This window comes from Amblyomma maculatum, chromosome 9 (assembly GCF_055883805.1).
Source record: "Amblyomma maculatum isolate TAMU_Amacu chromosome 9, ASM5588380v1, whole genome shotgun sequence".
Taxonomy (NCBI): domain Eukaryota; kingdom Metazoa; phylum Arthropoda; class Arachnida; order Ixodida; family Ixodidae; genus Amblyomma; species Amblyomma maculatum.
In genome coordinates this window covers 336337-360176 of record NC_139352.1, presented here as the reverse complement: position 1 = coordinate 360176, position 23840 = coordinate 336337, and the positions used below count along the sequence as shown (strand labels likewise).

The 23840-nt window shown below is 48.1% G+C and overlaps 1 protein-coding gene across 1 annotated transcript in view; it reads right to left on the bottom strand.

Annotated features, from left to right (window-relative positions):
- The window catches only part of LOC146178069 (sodium- and chloride-dependent glycine transporter 2-like), a 107818-nt gene that overhangs the window by 12079 nt on the left and 71899 nt on the right, over positions 1 to 23840 (bottom strand). The window contains exons 11-13 of the mRNA XM_084579624.1: positions 16111 to 16239; positions 14668 to 14767; positions 11008 to 11108 (exon numbers count right to left, since the gene is read on the bottom strand). Coding sequence (XP_084435750.1) covers positions 11008 to 11108; positions 14668 to 14767; positions 16111 to 16239 — 330 coding nt within the window. The remainder of the gene's footprint in view (positions 1 to 11007; positions 11109 to 14667; positions 14768 to 16110; positions 16240 to 23840) is intronic.

The following is a 23840-nucleotide window of genomic DNA, read 5'->3' as shown; positions in this document are numbered from 1 at the left end:
GACTCCATGGGTATTGAAGGGCGGACTATGATAAGAGGCAGCAGCATCTCGGCGGCAAGTATGCAGGACCGGCGGCATTTTGGCTGGAAGAGGAAGTATACGCAGGTTTGTGGCCTCTGGAGGGGAAGGAGTTGGCAGAGGGACTGACTGAATGGGGGAAATGTTAGCCTGGTTTAGAAGCCAGCGTCCATGAACTGTGCCGGAGAGGCGAGCTATCTGTCGGTCACGGTGAAGGGAAAGGAGACTGTGAAGAGGATGAACTGATCCGTCCGGTGGGGCTATGTAGTCTGCCACTGCAAAATCTTTGGCGTCAAACTGGATGGAGGTAATACAAACCAGCGTGAGTGCATCGGCTCGTAAAGGCGTGCTCAGAGTGCACGTATAGTTGAGTGGGTGTGCCCTAATTTGGATACGCATGGGCTCCTGAAACTGGGACGCTGATTTCAAGATGGCCTCCCGCGGCTGTCTGGGCGGAATCAGGACGAGCTGCATCCCGCCTCGTGACCTGTAGACCACTTTGTATTCGGCCACCTGAAGCGGCGGCTGCTGCCGCGAGCGTTGCGCAGCCAGACGCGCAGCTCTCAGTTGAGCAGAGATGTCTAAGAACGCAGGTGGCATGGCGACGCTTGTTGCAAGTGCGGCGTTATCTTGGGTTCCGGGTACCAAAGGGCGGTCAAGGGTGCGGGCAGGCACACTGCGAATGTGATTCCAGTCCCTTGGATCATAATCACGGAGGTGCAGGGTTTCTCCCGGTACACGCACCTGTATTTTGGCGTTGGCAGCAGAGGCCTCCATAGGAATAGGCCTAACGCCTAAGGGAGTAAGGAGTGGCTCCGGCGACGCGGGGAAGAAAGGGCTGTGGGCGGCCTAAAATGGCGTAAGCAGGCCAGAAATTGATGGGCGTGCGGCGCTCACCTTCAGAGGTCACTGGGAGGTGAAGCTTGGGCCGAGGGCGCAGGTTATTGGCGACTTTCGCCGTGTTTCTGATAATAGTGGGACTTTAACGCTAGACACCAAGAATGAGGTTAGTGATACTCGACCTTAAAGGAAGGCAACTGTGGGAGGACGTGCCCGAAGTAGGCCTCACCCTACACACGGACCCGAGGTGTCCGACTAGAATGGGAAATGTGCAGATACCTTCCACGACCTAACCTTCTAAAAAAAACGTGACAAACCTAAATTGGTATAACTCGGAACAAAATTTTGGCAGCGGCCACTTCATCCTAGTCTCGGTCCTCAAAAAGGGGGTCACAAGCATCGGGAGCGTCAATCGAAAGTAACGGAATGGGAAAAGTTTAGGGAGATACCAGAAGGATACTCCATAGGAAGAATCACGAACATAGAGGACTGGACAAAAACTCTCAAGCGACATGTTGAAGAGGCAACGAAAACGCTCGAAGGGGAAGACGCTCCAGAAAGAGCCGATAGCAAACGACAGCACATGTGGGAGGCAAGGCATGGCATAAAACGCAGGCTGAAAACGCAAAGGTGAAATCGCAACCTCAGAAGGAGGTTTGCCAGACACAATAGGGAGATCGAGGAATACGCGGTAAAACTTTGCGAACAAAATTGTTGTTGTTGTTGTTGAAAACTTTTATTGTCCAACAGAGAAGGACCACACCGCCTGGGCCGCTCTGTCTCACCCCCCTGTAAGGGGGAGGGGACTTAGCGGCCCAGCCGCACGGGATGGTCGCATTAGATGCTGGCCGGTTTGGTTTCGCCGGCGGCCTCTGCTGCCAGTTGGACGGCGGTGAGTTGGAGCTCAGGGTCTGAGCTTCGCAATAAGGTTTCCCAGGCTTCCCTACTGCTAATGTTTTGCGCCCTGCCTGGGGAGTAAGCGCACTCCCAAATTATATGGTCGAGGGTTCCTCTCGCCCCACACCTTTTACATTTATCGTCCTCGCAGTCCGATCGGATATGTTTATTTAGTACTGGGTTTGGGTATACTCCAGTCTGCAGGCGTCTCCACGCCATTGCCTGACCTCTATTTAACGCCTTGTTTGGTGGGGGGAAACGCCTCCGGCATTGCCTGTAGTGTTCTGTAATGTCTTGATACGAGATTAATCGCCCTTCTCTGTTATGTTCTGCCTGAGCCGAGCCATCCTGTACAGCTCGGAGGTAGAGATCTCGAGCTGCACTGTGGGCCGCCTCGTTACCGCTGACAGATTCGTGCGCCGGGGTCCAGATGATGTTGATCGTCCTATCAATCACTCCTTGCGTTAAAATTTTGGTGGTGAAGGGGTTTACCCTCCCCCTACTGAAATTTTGGATTGCAGTTTTACTGTCGCTAATAATATATCTAGCTTTGGTGCCAACGCAAGCGATCGCTATCGCAGCTTCCTCCGCTATCTCGGTTTCTTTCCCTAGTATGGTAGCCGCCGTGATGAGGGTGCCTCCCCCATCTACCGCCGCTATGGTCATGTATCGACTGCGTCTGTTTCCTGCCGCATCTACGTAGGCAACTTCATTTGGGGGTTTGCTCCGATATATTGTTTCTATCGCTTCCGCCCTTTTCTGTCGCCTTTCCCTATTAAACTCAGGGTGCATGTTTTTGGGTAGGGGAGGGATTCTTAGGTGCGCCCTGATTTTCCTGTCAATGTCAACCCTTTCCTTTTGCCCCCTGTCTGTGGCTATTCCAAGGTTACTTAGCGTAGCTCTTCCCACTCGCGTCGTGCTGAGTCTTTCAAGTTGCGAGGTTTTAACCGCTTCCGTGATTTCTGAAATCGTATTGTGCAGTCCTAGGGCCAGTAGCTGCTCCGTCGATGTACATGTTGGGAGGACTAAGGCCTTTTTAACGCATTTTCTGATGAGCGCGTCTATCTTTCTCCTCTCATCTGCCTTTAGGTTCAGATATGGCGTGGCGTAGCCCACTCTGCTAATGATGAAGGCTTGTACCAATCTCAGGAGGTTTTTTTCCTTGAGGCCGCCTCCATTACGTGAGACCCTCCTGATGAGGTTTAATGTCTGGGTCGCGTGGTTTTCTAACTTTTTAATGGTGATCGTGTTCCTTCCGTGTGTTTGTAAGTGGAGTCCCAATATTCGTATTGTCTCTACTTTTGGTATCTCCCTTCCTTCCACGTACACCTGTGGGTCAGAGGGAGGTTTATTCCTGAGTGCCTTGTCATTATACACGAAGATTTCTGATTTTTCAGGTGCACATTTAAGTCCTCTGTCCGCCGCGTACTTAGAGATGACATCTGCTGCCGCCTGCAGCGTTTCATTGATCTCTGCGTCGCTCCCTCTGTTGATCCAGAGATTGATGTCGTCCGCGTACAGGCTGTAATTTAAGTTGTAATTCCCAATTTTCCGCAATTCCTTCGGGAGCCCTCTCATGGCCATGTTGAAAAGGGTGGGTGACAGTACCGATCCCTGAGGTGTCCCCCTGTTGCCTAGCCTGATCACCCCAGATTGTATTTCCTGGAAAGTTATAACCGCCGTGCGGTCCGTTAAGAAATTTCTGACATAGCGATAAGTTTTTAGCCCTATTCCTGCCTGCTGGAGCCCTTCCAAGATGGCTTCGTGCTTGACGTTGTCGAAGGCCCTTTTTAGGTCCAGTCCCATAATGACTTTCGCATCTTTGGTTCTGGAATTAATTATGTCTTGCTGCAGCCGCAGCATGACGTCCTGTGTGCTCAGATGGGGCCTGAAGCCATACATCTCGTCTGGCCATTTCTCTTTTTCCTCCATATAATTTGAAATTCTGGTCTGAATGATGTGTTCCATTAACTTTCCTACACATGACGTGAGCGATATAGGCCGGAGATTTTCCAGTTTCGGTTGCTTCCCGGGTTTTGGGATCAGGATCACGGTAGCCTCTTTCCACAGCGGTGGGATCTCCCCTTTTTCCCAGCATTTCTGCATGTAGCTGGTAAGGGCCTCTATCGAGTTGTCATCTAAATTCCTGAGCATCTTATTCGTGACTCCATCTGGCCCTGGAGCTGACTTGGTTTTGAGTTTCGCTATCTCCGCCCTTACTTCAGCTATCGTGATGGGCGCATCTAACTTCTCATTTGGAATTCCCTGGTAGTCGGGTAGCTCTCTAATTTCGGTGTCCCCTATGTATGTCTCGACGAGTTTCTTCATGAATATGTCATCGTCCTGCTCTTCGCATGCGTGTCTAACCTTAGCCATTTTGACTCGTGCTTGTGTTTTGAACGTTTCAGGGTCTATTAAATGTCTTAGGATATTCCACGTCTGCGGGAGGTTCATATTCCTTTCCATGTCGCCACATTTGTTAGTCCAATTTTGTTCACATAGTTTAAAGGCGTAATCTTCTATTTCTTTGTTATGACGCGCCAGTCTTCTTCTGAGATTTTTGTTGTTTCTGCCTTGCCTTTTAAGTCGACGTTCCATGCCCTGTTTGGCCTCCCACATGTGTAGGAGTCGGGCATCCGCTATTTCCGGAGCTTTTTCCCCTTCTAGCGTCTTAGTTGTTTTCCTGGTGTCTTTCTTTACCGCTTCGCACCAGTCCTCTATATTTCCTATCTCTGTTAGATCTCTGTTCCCTCTAATCTCTCTAAATCGGTCCCAGTCTGTGATTTTCGTCCGGAAGCACTTTTTTCCTTTGACTTTACTCCTGATTTCAACCGTGGTTTCCACTATTGAGTGGTCGCTCCCCAGGTTGAGTTCCGTATTTAGCCATTGCGTTGTTTCTACGTTTTTAATCAGGGTCAGGTCCGGTGAGGTATCGGCTGTAACGCTGTTCCCCGCCCGCGTGGGGTGTAATGGGTCAGTCAGCAATGTTATCCCCAGGTTATGCGTGTCCTCCCACAACTGTCTCCCCTTTGCGTCTTCCTTAGTGTACCCCCACTCCGGATGATGGGCGTTAAAGTCCCCCGCTATAATTAGCGGCTGGTTCCCTGCTATCTTAAGTGCCTTGTTCATTATCGCCCTGAAGCGGACCTTCCGTTGTCTCGGTGGGCTGTAGATATTGAGTAGGAAAGTGTTTGATTCCTCCTTTTTTCCTGTTAGAATTTCTACAAAGACGTGTTCTATGACGTTGTCTTCTAATTCGTGTTGGATTGTTGCTATGTTTCTCTGCACCAGTGTTGTAACTCTCGATTTGTCCCCTTTCCCACTGTGGAAGGCGCGATACCCTTGCAATTTGGCCGGGCCGCCGGTCTCCTGCAATGCTATAGCAAGGGGGGCTGATTCGCGGATCGACAGCGTGCTCTGCAATACCGGTCGCTTGCGTCGATACCCGCGACAGTTCCACTGCCAAATTTGGATGTTATTGGGCGGTCTGTCCATTATTCAACTTTGTTTTGTTCTCCTCAAGTATAGTCACTCTCGCATTTAGGTTGGCGGTTTCCCCCTTTAATTGCTGGAGCGCCTCCGTCATGAGGTGAAAGTGATTTTGCATCTGTATCTGCATATGTTGAATCTGCTTGGCTAAGTCCTCAAGCTTACTGTCTCTTTCCTTAGCGAAATTCTTAAGACTTCTGTCCAGTTTCGCATTTACTTTCTCTAGCTTTTCATCCACTGTTAGGTCTGAGCTGTTATCCTCCCTAACTTTGCGTTTAGATGGGGGTGGAGAGGTATCCTCGACCAGCATATTATTCTCCGCTCCCTTGTTGTCGACTTGAGCTGTAAGATGTTGGCCTTCGATTTTGTTGGGCGCCCCTATTTCAGATCCGCCTGCTTTTGTTTGAGATTTACTCGCCACTGTATTGCGCTCTGTTTTTAAATTTTGTATTTCCTCCTTTAAACTAAGGATCGTTGCATTCATGCTCTTAATAATGCTTGTTAATTTTTCTATTTCCTCGTCTTTTTTGTCCTTCTTAATATTTCGGCCCTGGGTAACCTTGCCTGCGAAGCTCACGCCTTTGCTCTCACCATTCTCGGTTGTTGGTTCGTCTCGGTCTCGACTGGGGGTCGTGGCTCTCGAGCTTGACAGTCCCCTGGATTGGCTCCTCCGCCTGGAAGAGCTTCGTCCCCTGGAGGCTGTCCGCTGCTCCTCTCCTAGTCTAGGGAAAGAGCTCGTCCTGGGCTTGTACCCTTCCTTCTCCCCTTCTTGTCTGGCTCTAGGGCGGCTTTGGTGTTCTTGGGTTTTTGCGATTTGGTTGGTTGCTCCCTCCGATTCCGCTTCTTTCTTCATCTTCTTTTCCCAGATTCTCTTTTTGATTTCGTACGGTGTACGATGGATCAGCTTGCATTTGCTGTCCCCCAGCATGTGCTCTTTCCCGCAGAGTTGGCACTTCAGCTTGCAGGTGTGGTCCTCTGGTGGATTTTCCTGTCCGCAACCACGGCACTTGATGTTTGTCGGGTTTGGACATACGTCGATTCTATGGCCTAGTCTTCCGCATGCCTTGCATACTTCATATTTCTTCTTATACAGGTAGCATCTGTGCGGGGCTCCCCCAAGGATGACGGTCCTCGGTACTTTCTCCTCCTTGAAGAGTATTAATATAGTCGTGGAATCCTTCCCGAGTCTTCTTACCCCGATAGCCTCCGGGTTTGCCTTGTGCCTTAGCATTTGCATGATGTCCTCTTGGGTGAAAATCCTATCCACCCCGTGCACCACTCCCTTGCCGCACCCGTCCGGAGTGCCCACGTAGGCGAAGACTGCCACCTCTTCTTCTTCCCCTAGCTTAATTCGGTTTATGCTCGCGTATTTCATTTTCCTTTCCCCACTTGTTGTAGCGATGAGAATGGAATGTTGTTTCGTGTTGGGTAACACGATGTCTTCCTCTTCCGTTTCTTCAATATTTACGCCCGCCGACGCCCTGATCATTCTTGTTAAATATGCGGCTCCACGTTTAAGGAGTCTATCTAGTCCTCCTTCGGGTCGGAGAATAATCTTGTCCGCTCCCTCCGGGATTCTTGCCTCTTGTCTTTCTACAGAAAATGCTGCCAGTTTTCTTCCGGCCTGCTTAAGCCTGAACTGCTCGGCCTCGATTTCCTTCTTGCTCTTTTCAAGCGGGACAACCTTCTTCCCTCTGCATTGGAACCACTGTCCCGGCACCGTGAACTCCCGCGGGTCCACTTCTTCACCTTCAACCACCTCCATGGCTGCACTCCAATTTTCTCGCGCGCTTCGTGCCGTGCTGAATTTCTTCGCCGCCGGTGGCGCTGCTGCACCCTCGGCTCCCCCGTCGGGGCCTCGACCACTTATCGTCTGGGTTAGGCTTAGCTCGCTTCGCCCCAAAAATCCTTGATGATTCGAGAAATCGGACTCACTTGGTGGAGAACTTGTTATCCACGTATTCCCAGCGGGTTCCGACATCCGATTCTTCACTCGTTTTCAGTCGATGGGCAGGATTTCTCCCGATAACAGCATCAAAGCACTGAGCTGTGCGGAGACGCGTCCGATCATGCCGGCACTGCAGCGCCGCTCTCCGCGAACAAAATTGGTGTAGCCGATGTGACGATATGGAAAAAAGGCATGAACCTCTCTAAGACGTACAGTCTATTGAGGCACCTGCTAGACCAAACTAATTCAAAAACTCAATCAGGAATCGGACTAGCAAAAACTTGACATGCTTTGGAGGGAATGGACGACGAGTTCCTGGACAAAGTAGCTAACACGTACATGGGGGCACCATAGGATCGCCCCTTCCCACCCCAGAGTACAGTAGAGCCGCTAACGAGGAACATGACGCGCCTATCACAGATGCAGAGGTCAGAGCGGAACATTTAGGACTTAGTCAAATCAGCCCCGATCAGCACTAACGGTGTGCATGCAGGAAACCTGTACCAAAGGAGATCTACCTCAACAATGGAAAGCGGCAAACGTAATCCTAATAGTAAAACCGGGCTAACCCCCAGAACTGGAAAGCCCAAGATCCATTTGCTTAACCTCGTGGGTAAGGAAAATTAATGAAACACGTGGTCCAAGCTAGACTAACGCGCTTCATGGAGTAAAACAACCTGTGTTCGCATGAGGTGTTTGGTTTCCGACCAGACTCGTGCACGCAGGACGTGATGCTCCGGCTAAAACACGTCATAATAGACTTGCGATCGAGGGACGCCAATGTAATCTTGGGACTAGACATAACGAAATCCTTCGACAACATCAGGCATGAGGCGATTCTCATCGGTCTCCAGGTAATAGGAGTGGGGTCCAGAACATATAACTACATAAGAAGCTTCTTAATAGGCAGAACCGCCTACAATAAATCCAAGACAGTCTCCCATTGGAGCTAGGAAGTAGGGGCACACCACAAGGATCGATTCTCTCCCCCTTCTCTTAAACATGGAGGTGAGTGATCCCTCTAAAGCACTAAGTAACATCGAGGGGCTCAAGTTCAGCATGTACGCGGACGATATCAATATCTGGATAAACCAGGGGAGTGATGCAAGCATAAAGACGACTGCAGGCAGCCGCATACACAGTAGTAGACTACGTGGCTAGTAGGGGCTCTCGTGCTCACCGTAGAAATCAGAACTACTAATATACAACCCAAAGTCGTTGAGGTGCAAGCGAATAGGAGAATTAGATACCGAAGTGGAAGGAATGTCCGCACCAAAGGTTGACCAAGTACAAGTCTTAGGACTATACATTCAAGAGAACTGATACAGCGACGGGATACTGAAGAGACTGGAAGGCTACGCCACCGAGGTCATATGCATATTCAGGAGTATAACACTGAAGGGCCGGAGCTTGAAAAAAACAAGCTTGATCAAAGTTAAGAAGGCATATGTGAGAAGTCGTATTAGCTACGTTGCACCATATTTAAACCTCAGAGCAGAGCAAAAAAGAAAATTGGAAGGACTAATTAGCCGATACATACAAAGGGCCCTTGGCCTACAATGAGTACAACCACAGAGAAGCTCCTCGCTATGGGGGTACATACGTGGGAAGGAACAGCAGAGGAGTCAGAGTTTTGCAACTCGAAAGGCTAAGCCAGACACCTACAGGAAGAGCCATTCTACATATGGTAGGCCTGGAGACAGACAGAAGGATGCAACAAAAGTCGAGCATCCCACACATATACTTAGGTAATTTAATTATCTACATGCACCCCATATACAACGCGGAAAGGAGGCAAAAGAGAGCATAAACACTCAAAAAGCGCTTCGAGCCACTGACAATAAGACAGCTGCATACATAGATGCGGCGAGTGGGAAGTCGGGTGCGGCGGTACACTTGGTAGTCGACGGTGGATGTGCCCTGTATTGGAAGCCACTATCAGAAGCCCAAACTCCGAAACAGCTGAAGTTGCAATAGAGCTCGCTCGCGTAGGAATGGAAGCCAAATTCATAATTAGTGACCGCGAAACAGCTATCTACAATTACGGAAAGATCAGGATTGCACCTGAAGCGGTGTGCATCTTGACCGCAAAACAGATGAATCGAAAAGTCAGCTTATTAAGGACTCCAACGCAGGCGTCTGTTCCTGGTAACTAGGCGGCACACTAGTTAGCCCGAGCTCTCTACTTCCGGGTAAACATGGAGCCTTCCGATGGCCATAACATAGACGAAGGTCTATTAATTATGCATAAATAGTCGAACATTATAGACAAAGCAGACAACTGGTACCGCCACCGGATAAAGGTCTGAACTACCAAGAAGTGACCGCATGGTGGCGTCTACAGGCGGGAAATTACATACACGCGGTCGGGGCCTATCACGTCCAGAATATGAGAGACAGGACAATAAATGCAAAAAATGTGTGGAGAGAGGGGCCCTCAACCACGTAGTCTGGGAATGCGCTAACTCCCCAAGGGCTGAGACAAAAATAGATAGTAGAGAAATCTTGGAAACCGTACTTTCGGAGCGAGGTACCAACTCTGCAGAAGGTAGCCATCCGCCTGGTGGAAGAGGCCGCTAGGAGCAACGACCGTAATGCACTGTGCACTGCTACGGCAGCTGTAATTTTGCGACGCGTCTTTTTTTCTGCACAGCAGAATATAGGCGCGGCAGTTTCATCTTACAACGCAGGCATAAGTGAAATCTTTTTGCTTATTCACGGGGTAGTATTTCAACCCTAAAGTCAGCGTTAAACGGAGAAAGTAAATTAAAGAGATATTTTCCTGATTATCACAAACTTGTCAAGCCAGTATCGCAAAGAAATCTTAGCGGACCGCGCCAGCTGTTCCAGCTGGTTGTTGTTGTAACTGTAGGAAGATGAAAGTAAAATGCACGGGCCTGCTACTGGCTCTGTAGCTGAGCCCCCTCCGCTGCCTCGTGCGGACAGAAGATAAAATAGAGAAGGAAAGGAAAGTTAGAGAAAGACGCGCGTCGCAACAGCCATCGTCCTCCACCGAAGCAGTGGCGGGTGCCATGACGGCCTACAACAGATCAAAATTCAGTGGCATGCTAGTCCCCGCCACAAGCGACGTTGAGCAACCGTCCCAGCCCCATAGGGCCAGGAACAGCCTGGAAACGCCGCAGCTTTAAGCGGCTTAAGCTCGCTGTCCTTCTTCCGAACTACGTGGTGGATGGACAGAGATCTCGACACTCTAAAGGAAATTGTAGCTGATTATTGTTGTATTATTAAAATACTCGTAGACAGCGCTTTGTCGAAAACGTTTCAGCGGCAGTATACCTGTTCTTATATCGGGAAGAAGGCACATCAGGCATCAACGGTCAAAACCTTCGTTTAGGTCATTTTTATAAGACATGCTTTGAGCAAGCTGTACTCTTGCATTTTATGTCATTTTCTTTAAAAACAAGGTCTATTACTTCACCGATGTTTCGAAAGAAAGCGTACCTTTCTAGTTTTGCACACAAGGGACTGCCTACTTTACTGTTAGCGAGCACACTACAGATGTTCATTCTCTAACTTTACAATGTCATCGATGTTTTGAGGGCTGCCGACTTTCAAAGGACGATGTCCATTCATGAGTACCTCGCTTATGATGTTCGTACTGTAGTTTCGAGAAGCCCGGCAGATTTCTCAAAAAGTCACGTTAGCCACAAGGACGGTGGATAGTAACAAACAAGTTTCACCAGCCTTCTTGTTCTGACCGTTCGAACTCGGTTGCATTTTGTTCATACTTGCTCATCTCGAAGGTGCGCTATTTCTGCATTATTTCTCATTACTATGATAACTTCTCTACTCACAGTTAGCAGAGAGGGGCAGACATATTTCCAGCAGAATTGCACAGGCCAGCCGACTGGGGAGCCCATCATGAATTCAGCGTCTAGACTTAGTCTGTTTACCCCTGCAGGGAGAATATAAAGATTTTCAGGCTGTTGACGATTGTTAGGAACGCGTTATTAATTTTTTTCTTTTGCTTTCATCAATGCATAAAAAGGGTGATAAAATGGAATATGAGACAACACAACGGACACCTAATCTGTGTTGCGACGTAAGTTCAGTATCGCTGGAAATGGGAAATGTATCCTGTGCCGCCCTCAGTACACCACAACTATGCGGAAATGGCCTAAGCAGCAATATCCAATGGCAAACATTTTGGATACATGGGAGTGTATTTATTAATGAATAAAAACTCATTCTTCAGAATTTTGTGAAAATGTAAGGGGGACACTTAATGGTTTAGTTTGGTTTATGACATTTAGGGTCCCAAACCGACTCAGATTATGAAAGACGCCGTAGGGGAGGGCTACGGAAATTTCGACCACCTGGGATTCTTTACCGTGCACTGACACGGCCGCTCAATAGGGCGCCTCCATTGAGCGGCCGTGGAACTGAAGTTGCACAGCACACGGACGCTTTTCTTTTCGCCTCCAATGAATAGCAGCCGCCGAGGCCGGGATTCAATCCCGAATCCTTGGGCACAGCAGTCGAGACCCCTAACTACTGCGCCACCCTAGCGGCGCGCATATACTACACCAACTGCTGCCATCTGTTTCATTAGTTGTTCTCTGTAACACTTCAGTTGTGGATATTCGCATAAGGGATAACCTGCCGGTACATTCCCTTCACCGGGCCCAGCGTCCCATTCCCAGCGTCCAGTATACTGGACATAAGAAAAAAGCGATGCAAGAAATGTAAAAATAGACTTCATCGAAGCCAGAAGCACTCTCATGGCTTTCCCAAAAGAAACGCAAAATTTCTATTAAAATAGTTTCTGCTTCCAAAACATTTGTTGATAATAAGGCAGCATATAGAATATAGAAAATGGAGTCATTAACGAAGAGACTGCACCGTGAAAACTGCCGAGAGAAATAAAGTACTAATATTTATTCTTGCACAGTTTACATAAACTGAACCAAACTCCCTAGTTCTAATATTTTACAGTTCCAAAGAGAACAACAGATATTACGCACCTCCTAAGTGAAATAAACACGTTGTTGTGTGCAGTATGCTGGACATGGTTTTCCTGTGAACAGCATTGAATTTTGCATGCATTATTTTTCAACAGCTTCCTAGCTAGAACAAAGCACCGGAATTTTATGTACTGTACAAAAAAATTTGGATGCAAAGGGATATAAAGCCCCGCTTTAACCAAGCCGCATGAACGTGCCTGCGTGGCAAGCATCGTGCTGTTATGCAAGAACGCTCGAAAGTTAATTCTGTCCACTTCAAATTAGCCACTTGACTTGGCAGCTGCTCCCAACTTGCAGGTATTATGAGGGCTCGTTAAAACGCACAAGCCATCAAAGAATCAGTGCTAGGTCATGTGAGCCGCCAGCTACAATTTATACCATTTGCGGCTCCACGCTCGTTAGTTATCGATCACAACGCCGGCGCCGACACCGGATTTACTCATGAAGGGGCTTTAACGGCATCGCATCAAGACCGATCTCTCTAGAAGAAGCACATGATTGTAGCTTACACCACGGCACCTCATATTTCTTTCCTTAGAAAGCCAGGTATTTTCAAGCGGTTGGACTTCACCGGTGGGCATTTCTGTTTCGAAGCCATATGTTTACACAGTGTTTGCAGGTTTGGGTATGGTAAACATACGCAAGCTGTTCCAGCTGCAAACGGATGCTGACGTCACAAAAATGCTTGTACGCATGTGTAGTGGATGGGAAGTCAACAATAATCAATAAAGTTTAAAATTTGAACTATCGTTTGGGTAGTGGTCCAAAAGTTGATTTATTCGTCTCAACATCATTTATGGGGCTTGCCCTACATCCCATGCCGTGTGATATAGTGACTGCCGACCACTGCTATTTCTTAACCCACTACCCCTAACCCCCAATTTTTTTCAATAAAGTTTATCAAACACAATCAACATGATTTAACACAATGGATGTCGAGCATAATGCCCCGCCGTGGTGGTGCACTGGTAAGAAGCCCGGTTACTGTGCCGGAGCACCTGGGTTTGATCCCGACCGTTGGTGTCTGCGTTTCGATGGAGGCGAAATGAAGTGGCGTCCGTGTGCGGTGTGATGTCAGTGCACGTTAAAGATCCCCAGGTGGTCGAAATTACTCCGTAGGCCTCTCCTACGGCTACTCTTTCTCTCTTTCCACCTTCATTTCCACCTTCCTCCCTTCCCTTACGGCGCGGTTCAGGCGTCCACAGAAACAAGTATGGCAGATACTGCGCCTTTCCCTTCCTGTGAACCAATTATTTACTTTATGGCGAGTATAAATGAATTGGTTCACTGCGAAGGAAAGGTGCAGTATCTGTCACACTTGTTCTGTGGAGAGAGAGAGAGAGAGAGAGAGAGAGAGAGAGAGAGAGAAGAAACCTTTATTTAGCCGGATAGTTATATAGGGCCGAATTACATTGCCCTACTAGATGGCCAGCAGGTCAAGCCTGTTGGCGACCTCATAGGCGCGCTTGAGCACGGTCTTGTATGCCCGGGTCCGAGCTGCTCAGCAGGGTCTCCCAGTCATCTGGATGCAAGATTTCTCCTTGCACCCCAGAGCTCTCTCATCGCACAGTGCGCAGTCAGGAGAAAACTGGCTGGGGGTAATATGCGAGAGAACTACCGGGTTTTGAAAGTAGTTTGGAGTCTCCTCAAGGTAATCTCGTGTTTTTTACTAAACCGCTGGTGCGGGGGCGGAAACATTTTTCGTTTAAGGCGGAAGTGGTGGGTTAAGTCATGAAATGATATCAGGTTATCCTTGGCTGTCCCCAGAGCGGAGGTGGTCACCGCGCGGCTGACTGAACCTCAAGCCGCCTGGTGAGCCGCCTCGTTTCCAGGGTTGCCAGAATGTGCCGGTACCCAAATCAACTCAATGTTCCTATCTGGGAGGGCAGTCTTATTAAGAATATTTAGAGTAGATTGTGCAATTCTACCTCGGACAAAATTGTGTATCTGAACCACGCCGTAAGGGAAGGGAGGAAGGTGGGAGTGAAAGCGGAAAGAGAGAAAGAGGAGTCGTAGTGAAGGGCTACGGAGTAATTTCGACCACATTGGGATCTTAACGTGCACTGACATCGCACGGATGTCGAGTCGCCTGTGTCAGAGCCACACACTACTTAAGGACGCTTTACAAGCGACTCTTTAATTCGTAAACTGTAACAAAACAGTGTGCTGTGCGATGTCAGCGCAAGGTAAAGATCCCCAGGTGGTCGAAATTACTTCGTAGCCCTCCACTACGGCTCCTTTTCCACTCTTCCTCTCTTTCCACTTTCACTCCCACCTTCCTTCAGGCTGTGAATATACTCCAATGCACTTAAATGCATTTTAATTTTAAAAACTTTTCCAGCGTAATGTGGGGACTCCAATTTTGTGATTTTTGTTCCTGTTTCCCAAAAGCAGAAAAAGAAAGGTTAATCCCAGTGCTCAGACCATTAAACGTCAGCGATGAACACAAAGCTCAGTGCTACAATTTTAATTGTGCACTAACGAGCGTACCGTAGCCGACGGCGATGTATACAGTCTCGAAGACAGCGATCCACCGAAGGAGCTTTCCTCCCATCAAGGTGTCGATGAGGTTCACCAGGTATAGTCCTCCCTGCAGGTTTTGCAAATGGACGAGGCGGCCGTTTTGCGAATGCTTTCTAGCATTCATGCGCAAAAAATCGCCAACCATGTTCGATAACGTTGCAGTCGTGCCAACCGTTCTTTGCCTTTATTTAATTTGTCAAACAATTGAACAGTCAGAGCTTCTGCTATCTGCTACAAAATGTTCATAATTTCACAGACCTGTCGGCCATTTAAGCCAAATTGTAGGTGGTTCGATGTCTGTAAATCTTGCCTTCCCAGTTCCCCTGGGTGCATTCAGGGCTTTCGCATTAGGAAACATTCTGACACTCACGGCGACGTTACCATATGAAGCTCACGTACTCGCTAGCGACGTAGCGCCAGGTAAGGTAAAGCATGTAAATGCTTTACCATGAAGCAAAGCCGGTAGGTAAAGTCACTGTTACTAAGCCAGATGATGAGGCGGTAATAACCTTCAGCCTTGACAATAAATATGCACAATTCCGTATAGGAAGTATTCAAATGATACCACTGACGTCATTTTGTGGTCCTAGGCCACAGCTTCGACTGTGAAAGCCGGAACAGGTAACGATAAGTCGATTAGATATGTCTGCAGCCTTTCGCCATGCTTCATGCACCACAAGAAGAAATGAAGAATGAAGAACGCAAGTCGAGACGGCGCCCACCACGCCCGCGCCATTCGGGAGCATCCAAGGAGTAGGCGCACTCAGCAAACCGCAGTAATCTCATCAGGGAGGGAGCGTGTGGGGAGTTGTCGCCCTACTCGGTTGCGAGCGGTCGCCATTAACGATTTTTAATAATCCCAACCAAAAGGTCCTGATTTCGACTCAAATACTCACAATGACCCATTTTATAAATTTCTTGCATTAAAGTATTACTCTATGTACCTTTCCTGAGGCCCATTAGAAACCACCCAGAATGCTTTCTAATCAAATCTACGCTCCTGTAATTTCATAATGTGCGCCGCTGCGAGGTATTTATCTTAGTTCCCACTCTTCTTTCCTAAGAGGCTATCAGTGATCTAGTCACCAAATGCGTGCACTGCCGGGTGCGTTTCCTCCAGTTTATTTCGGGTTGCACATTGTTGTCAGGTGATGTGATTCTAGGTGTATTTTAAGTCAGTTGAATATGTTTAGTCGGAATCCCTTCGCTGCGGAAGCATGCAAGCTTAGACATATTCTGAAGCACCTCGAAGTGGGCCGCGCCTGTGCTATGATAAGGTGACGAACGGCACCTGCCACTGAACATAAAAAGGAGGAACCCGGCAGCTTCCGTGTTTGTCTAACCTCGTACCTGTCCAGGTAGAACCTGTCCGCAGTACTAAAATAAGTGTGGTTCACAAAATGCGCGTACCTGCGTTGTGAGCGGAATGCCCAGCACGAACCCGAAGAAGCAGGCCGCGGCTGCAAACGCAGTGCGATGCTCGTGGAGGTAGTTGTACCTGTCCTTGAGCGGAGTTAACAGGCTCTCCACGAAGGCGATCTGAGAAGAAGACACGCCCCAATAAACAACAGCAGTCCGATTTGCAGGATCGATAACACAGCGTCTCTTTTAGAATAGCTTCATACAGCTGATATTATTTTCAGGTACTCTAAGGCTTAGCGGTATTTTCAGCAAATTAGTTAGCAAAATGCTTTGCTAAGTGCACCCTTGAGAACAACTGTTCAAGACAAAATCTAAATTTTCAAGCCGTTCGGAAATTTTCCTAGCTTTATAAATAGTCCGAAAGGCGGGCGGACATGGTATTATTGTAGCTAAAAATAAACGGAATTTGGAGCCTAATACAGCCGCAGCATTTTCTAACAATGTGGCTTCAAGGCTTAGACTCATGGTGACGCATAGTGGCGAAAATAGTATGAGCCTTCTATGTATCTTCTTTCACTTGTACATACTATCATCCCGCGGTGCAGCCTCCAGCGCGCGCCTAGATTCGCCATCACAATGAACACCAGACACAGCATACCTTGCCTTACCGCCACGACCTCGTCGTCTAGACCTGGCCTTCTTTCACAATATATATATTTATGAATAAATAAGTATTCACTTTCGGTATTAAGTTGCCTCTTTGAGAAGTAGAAGAAGAAGAAAGAAGAAGCAAAAAAGAAGTTAGAGGAGATTTATTTTTTGCATTGACTCAATACGTAGAGTAAGAATTCGTGAGGATGTCCCGCAGTTCGGTACAGAGTTGGGCCTTTCGATAAATATACGACACATGTGTGTCCAAAAAAGATGTAGCACCGACATAAGTAAAAAAAGTACTACAGCATTCACTGTATTGCGCAAAAAATATATATGCTCATCAATTTCACAAACACGACTCAATGGCAATAAAGTGTTACTAGCTAGATCAGCTGAAATTGCACATATAAAAAAAGAAAGAACTTACGGGTAAGCAGAACAATGCTGTAAAAAAAATTACATTTTGTTCCTTGATTGTATGAACCCCCCACGGATCTTCTTTCATTTGTACATACCCTGATCTTCTTTCTTTTGTACATTCCATCAGCAGCATCCCGCGGCGCCGGCTCTGGCACGCGCCTGGGTTCTCCATCAGGTTAAACGCTGACACGGGATACCTTGCCTTGCCGTCACGACTTTGCCGTCTCGACCTGACTTTCTTTCACAAGTGGTAAGGGTGAAATTCGATCCCCTTTCTGCCTTGTGCCTTGCATCTCGCTGAAGCTACGTTCCTATCGCCATTTGGCAACAGCTACCATCGTCAAGTCAACCGAGAGCAGTCCCGACATGGCCGGACCATCTAACTCGGCTACACCGCCGCCTCCGATTGTGCCCACACGACAACGCGACCCGCAGCTGTTCGCTGGTCGTCGCGACGAAGACCTGTATGACTGGCTCGACACTTATGAACGCTGCAGTTGCTACAACCGGTGGGATAATGCTTTAAAATTTCTCAACGTTTCTTTCTACCTTATTGAGGTTGCCAGTAAATGGTTTATCAACCGCTAGTCCCACACCACTAACTGCCCCACCTTCAAGCAGCAGTTACGACAGTACTTCACCGACCCGGCTGTTCGGACTGAGATCGCCAGGAACAAGCTCGCTTCCCGCCTTCAAGGTCCCGATTGGTCATATGCGTCATACATAGAGGCGGTGCTTTCACTGTGTCGGCGTATCAGTCCCACCATGCCGGAACCTGAACGCGTACACTATGTCTTAAAATGAATCAATTCTATGGCTTATAACACCCTAGTTGCCCAGAATCCGTCAAGTATCGATTCCATTATTACGACCTGCCAATGCCTCGACCAGCTGCAGTCCTCGCGATTGCAGCCCGGCTTCGCTACTGCCCCGACCTCTACTGACCTCTATCTACGAGCCCTGAATCGAGCGATAATCCGCGAGGAGCTCCAAGCCGTCAGCCCTTTCTGCCGGCACGGGTGCGATCATTCGTCTCCTCCTTCTAATGACGCCAGCCTCCGCCACATCATTAAAGAAGAGTTGGCTACTATCACCCACACTGTCGCACCTGACCCTCCTGCACCTCGCCCAGTGCCGACTTACGCTCACGTCGCTGCATCCCCTCCTCCTTTTGTTCCCCCACCCTAAGCGCTGCCCTAAAACCACATCAACGCCATGACAACGGCTCAACCTACGCCACCCTATTACGCACCTTGGCGCCCCTCTCGCCCAGTGTGCAACTATTGTGGAATTCGAGGACATATATCCCGCTTCTGTCGTCGACGCATTCAGAACGATCGGCGTGGTTACGACGCCTTCGAAAGGGACATACGTGCATATTATCCGCGACGACCTATTCCCAGCCCACCTCGTCGTTCCTCTCCACCGCCGGTATCCTCGTCTGCACCAACTGGGGCTCATGTATCCCGACGCCGGTCCCCTTCCCCATACCGCCGCTCTGTTTCTACACTTCGACCAGCAACAACTCTCCCTGTCCGTTATTCTGAAAACTAAGCGATGCAGTTTCCGGAGGTGAAACTGCACTTTCCTAACTTACAAAAAGTCCTCCTCATCGCCCGTATAATATGATTTCCGTTTTAGCTGCAGGATTACGGGTGCAAGCTTTGATTGACACAGGGGCTGCACTTTCTGTTATTCACGATGATTTGTGCCACCGTTTGCAGAAAGTAACGACACCATATGATGGGCCTGAACTTTGTGGAGCAAATGACGTCCCTCTGCACCTTTCAGCAAAGTATCCTCCTCCGAACCTCATGCCGCACCAACGCCAAGAATTGCTGCAATTGCTTCATGCCCACCAAGCCATTTTTGATGCCACTTCCCCACCACTGGGACGGACTGACTAGTGTTGCACTCCACCGCATCCTTACTGAAGGTAACTCAATCGTACGCCGACAACCTTATCGGGTTTCTCTCTCGGAGCGAAAAGCAATTGAAGAAAATGTCAATGAGATGCTCCGTCGCGATACTATTCGTCCATCAAGCCCATGGTCCCCCCCAGTAGTATTAGTTAAAAAAGGACGTATCGGTACGATTTTGTGTTCATTATCGCGCACTCAACAAACTTACCCGCGATGTCTACACAATGCCGCGTATTGATGACGCCCTTGACTCTCTCCAAGGCGCCGAATAGTTCTCGACCTTGGACCTCCGCTCAAGTTATTGGCAAATACCTATGCATGAGGACGACAAAGAAAAACCGCTTTCGCAACTCCCGATGGACTTTACGAGTTTAATGTTATGCCCTTCGGCCTTTGTAATGCACCGGCAACATTTGAAAGAATGATCGATACTGTACTTCATGGCCTAAAATGCAAAACCTGTTTATGTTACTTGGATGACATTGTTATCTTTTCGTCAACTTTTACCGACCATCTCACGCACCTGGATGAAGTCCTCACGTGTCTCGCTTCAGCGGGTCTTCAGCTCAACACCAAGAAGTGCCACTTTGCAGAGGAGGAAATTAGAATATTGGGACATCTGGTTAGCCATGACGGCATTCGTCCAGACCTTGAAAAAATAATTGCGGTCTTGAACTTTCCTCGTCCGCAACGGACTACAGATTTGCGGAGTTTTCTCGGCCTGGAGTCCTATTTCCGGCGATATATTTAAGGCGTTTTGCAACTATTGCTGCGCCACTTCATGAACTACTTAAAGCGCGCAGCCCTTTCTTGCGGATTGAACAGTGCAAGACTGCTCTTAACGAACTAAAGCACGCCCTCACATCAGACCCGGTTCTTGGCCACTTCAGCGACAGCGCTCCTACCATCCTGCACACTGATGCCAGTGGTCACGGTCTTGGCGCTGTCCTTCTGCAGCGCGATGCAACTTTGCGCGAGAAAGTGCCTTCGCCAGTCGGACCATGACTCCAGCTGAGAAAAACTACACCCTTACCGAGCAGGAATGTCTTGCCGTCGTCTGGGCTGTTCAAAAGTTTCGCTCTTACCTATATGGTCGGCACTTCACAGTTGGGACCGATCACCATGATCTTTGCTGGTTGTCTTCACTGAAAAATTTGACAGGCCGACTTGGTCGTTGGATTCTACGCCTTGAAGAATACCATTTCGACGTCATTTATAAATCGGGTCACCAACACCAAGACGCCAACGCTCTTTCTCGCTGCCAGCTTCGGAATCAACCTGCTGTTTTTCGTCGCCATGCATTTCCACCTCTGACCACAGCCTACCATCGCTTCCCCCGATGCATATCACAAGTTTCTTTTGACGACTCTGAGAACAAACACGCTTTCCGCTCGCAGCAATTAGCTGATGCCTACTGCCGGTCCATCATCGATCGCTTTATCGGCTCTTCGAGCCCGCCCAAAGCTAGGCTTCGCCGACAGCTTCCAATTTCAAGCTTGAAGATGGCATACTACGCCGCTACGTGTATTACCCTGATGGAAGTCGCTGGTTCCCAGTCGTACCGCGTGTGCTTCGCCCACGTATACTAGCGGGTTTCCATGATGACGCTACTGCAGGCGACCTTGGTTTTGACAAAATATACGACCGTGTGAAAAGACGATTCTTTTGGCCTGGCCTGCCTGTCACCGTAGCTAAATACGCTTCTTCCTGCCATCCGTGCTAACGTCGCAAGCGGCCGCTGGCCTCCTACAGCCCCTTCCCTGTCCCGCCACGCCATTCGGCGTAGTCGGCATCGACTTATATGGTCCCCTACCTCTCTCCGATGGTTGTAACCATTGGATTATAACAGCTGTCACCTTACACGCTATGCTGAGACAGCCCCTGTACCGACTGGTTCCGCTGAAGAGGTAGGTAATTTCTTTTTGCGATCAATTGTATTGCGTCATCGCGCTCCTCGGGTGCTCCTAAGTGACCGCGGGAGGGCATTCGTATCGACAGTCGTTGCCGAAGTTCTTTATGCGTCATCTACCCTCCATAAGACAACCCAGGTTACCATCCCCAGACTAACGGTCTGACTGAGCGATTTCATCGCACCCTGTCGGATATGATATCCATGTACACCACACCGGATCATCGAAATTGGGACACTAGTCTACCATTCGCCACAATCACCTATAATACTGCAGTACAGCGGACTACCGGTTACTTTTCACTTTTCCTCGCTTTCGGCCGTCCTCCCACTACAATTCTCGACGCTTCCTTCTTCTTTACGCCCGACTATTCCTCATCAGTACCAGCCCAGTTCTTACCCCGTGTGGCCAGATGCCTTCATCTTGCCCGCCTCAACACGCAAGCGTGCCAGGAAGACCGCAAGAGTCGCTACGATTTGACGCATCGTGTGATCTCTTTTCGTCGTGGTGACGAAGTACTGCTTTATACGCCACTGCGCACCCCTGGTTATAGTGATCAGCGCCGCTATCTTGGTCCCTACAAGGTCATCAACCAAACTTCCCCAGTGAACTACCAAGTCACACCTGTTGATCCCCCAGCCGACCGACACTACCGTGGAACTGAAATTGTTCATGTCTCTCGCTTGAAGCCGTTTGTGCGCCGCAGTGCATCGGTTGGTTAGGAGCAGCCAGGCTGGCCGCTTCCGACCTCTCGGGCAGATTGTGTGAACCCTCCACGGATCTTCTTTCATTTGTACATACCATAATGTTGCCGTCTCGACATGGCCTTCTTTCACAATATTAACAAAAGTTTGGAGTTCTGAATTAAGATTGAACTTATTGTGCAGTTTTACGGAAGGTGGTAGTGTGCTTCAGTTATTGCGCACTTTGGGTAAAGTTAGTTCGTGACTTAGAGCGATTCTTGATCTCTTCATATCAGTGAAGACTTTATTAAATGTCTTTTTGTTTTTCAAAAAAGGACGAAGCGCTAACGACACATTTACATGAAAGAAGACACGGACAAGCGCTCACTGACAACTGATCTTTTATTGAAGGGAAACACACATTATATAGGCACACCGTGGCGGCGCTAATCAGAGGCAGCAAACGTCAAAAGGTGAAAGGACCATAAAAGCGATAAAAGACAACAGGCATAAAAGCGATAAAAACAGTTATGATGGATTGTTCGGAAACAACAAACTGATCTATGACACGTGGTGTATAGGGCCCGACGTAACATGAAGACATTCATAAAAATTGATCAAAAAACTGACAATGACCACAAAACATATTTTCAGACAAACGACTAAAACGAAAATACTTCTAGCGCTCTAGTATAATAACGATATTAGTTATTCAACTCATCAGGCATGCGCATCTTGATGCGGCTCTAAAATTCATGCGTGAAAATCAACCCCGCCCTTCTAAAAAAGAGAACTCACTCTGATACAGCACTTGGTTCACAAACGCAATCTAGACCTTTCCTTTTTATGAAGAAGGCTTCTTTCAGCTCACGAGCTACATTGTCTCGACTTTTATCCAGTACGGATGTTTCGGATAGGCACGCATTTGCACTTCTTGCAATGAATCGGCCGATTAGATCCAGTGCCTTTCTCAAGCGATCGCGCGTGCTCTCTCAAACGCTCATTCAAACATCTTCCAGTCCGGCCGACATATACCTTACCGTAAGTGAGTGGGGTCTGATATACAACGCCTTCCTTGCACCCGACATATGGTTGGGAATGGCGTGTTCCACATGTTTCCTTTACTGGTATCGAGTTGTTAATCCGGGGGCACAGGAAAGCCAGCTTGCAAAGGGCAGAAAATACTACTGGGACATTAAATTTATTTGCGACCTTCTTCAAATTGTGCGTCGTGCGATGAAAATAGGGCACAACTACAGGTTTAACCCTTCCAGAATCCTGTTGAGTGGCCCTACCTCTCGTACCTTTTACTTTTTTAGTAAAGGACTCAACTACAGCAGATATAACGGTCTGTCGGAAAGCTGCCTTATGTAGCCTTTCAATCTGAAGTTCAAAGCCAATTTGCATGCAATGTTCAGACGATTTTTTTGAACAGGATTCCAAGACTGATGTGGCTATGGCTCTTTTTACAGTCTTGGAGTGGGCCGATTCGTAAGATAAAAGCGATTTTTGTGCTCGGGGGTGGTACATCCAGCAAACTCCTCCTTGTGCAAAGGAGAGTTCTAGATCCAAAAACTGTAGCTTATTGCTTCCTGGAAGTTCAAAGGTGTACTCCAAGCCATGGCTACACTCTCTAAACATTTCTAGAATTTAATTTATAGTGCCTTTGTAAGTCGATGGGTCCTGTCTGTTTAACACTATTCCAAAATGATCTACATACCTAAACACCCTCAGAATTTTCTTTTTGTCAAAATTACGGTCAAGAACTGAGTCAATGGCTGAGAGAAAAATGTTACTTAAAACAGGAGTAACACAAGAACCTATGCAAATACCTCTTTTTTGTATGTAAACCTGATCTTCTTAACGGACCAATGTGGCGCGAAGATATAATTCTAACAAGGAAAAGAACCGTTCTATTGGCATGCCGGCTGCATTCTGGAAACGCACACCTTTTTTTTTTTTTCAATACAAGACTTAACAGCTATAAACAGCTCTTTGTATGGAATAGCATAAAAACGATCTTTAACTTCTACTGAGAAACAACTGCCTACAGTTCCACAGGACTGTAAGAGTCAGAACTGTAGGCAGTTTTTTTTCTCAGTAGAAGTTAAAGATCGTTTTTATGCTATTTCACACAAGGAGCTGTTTATAGCTGTTAAGTCTTGTATCGAAAAAAAAAAAAAAGGTGT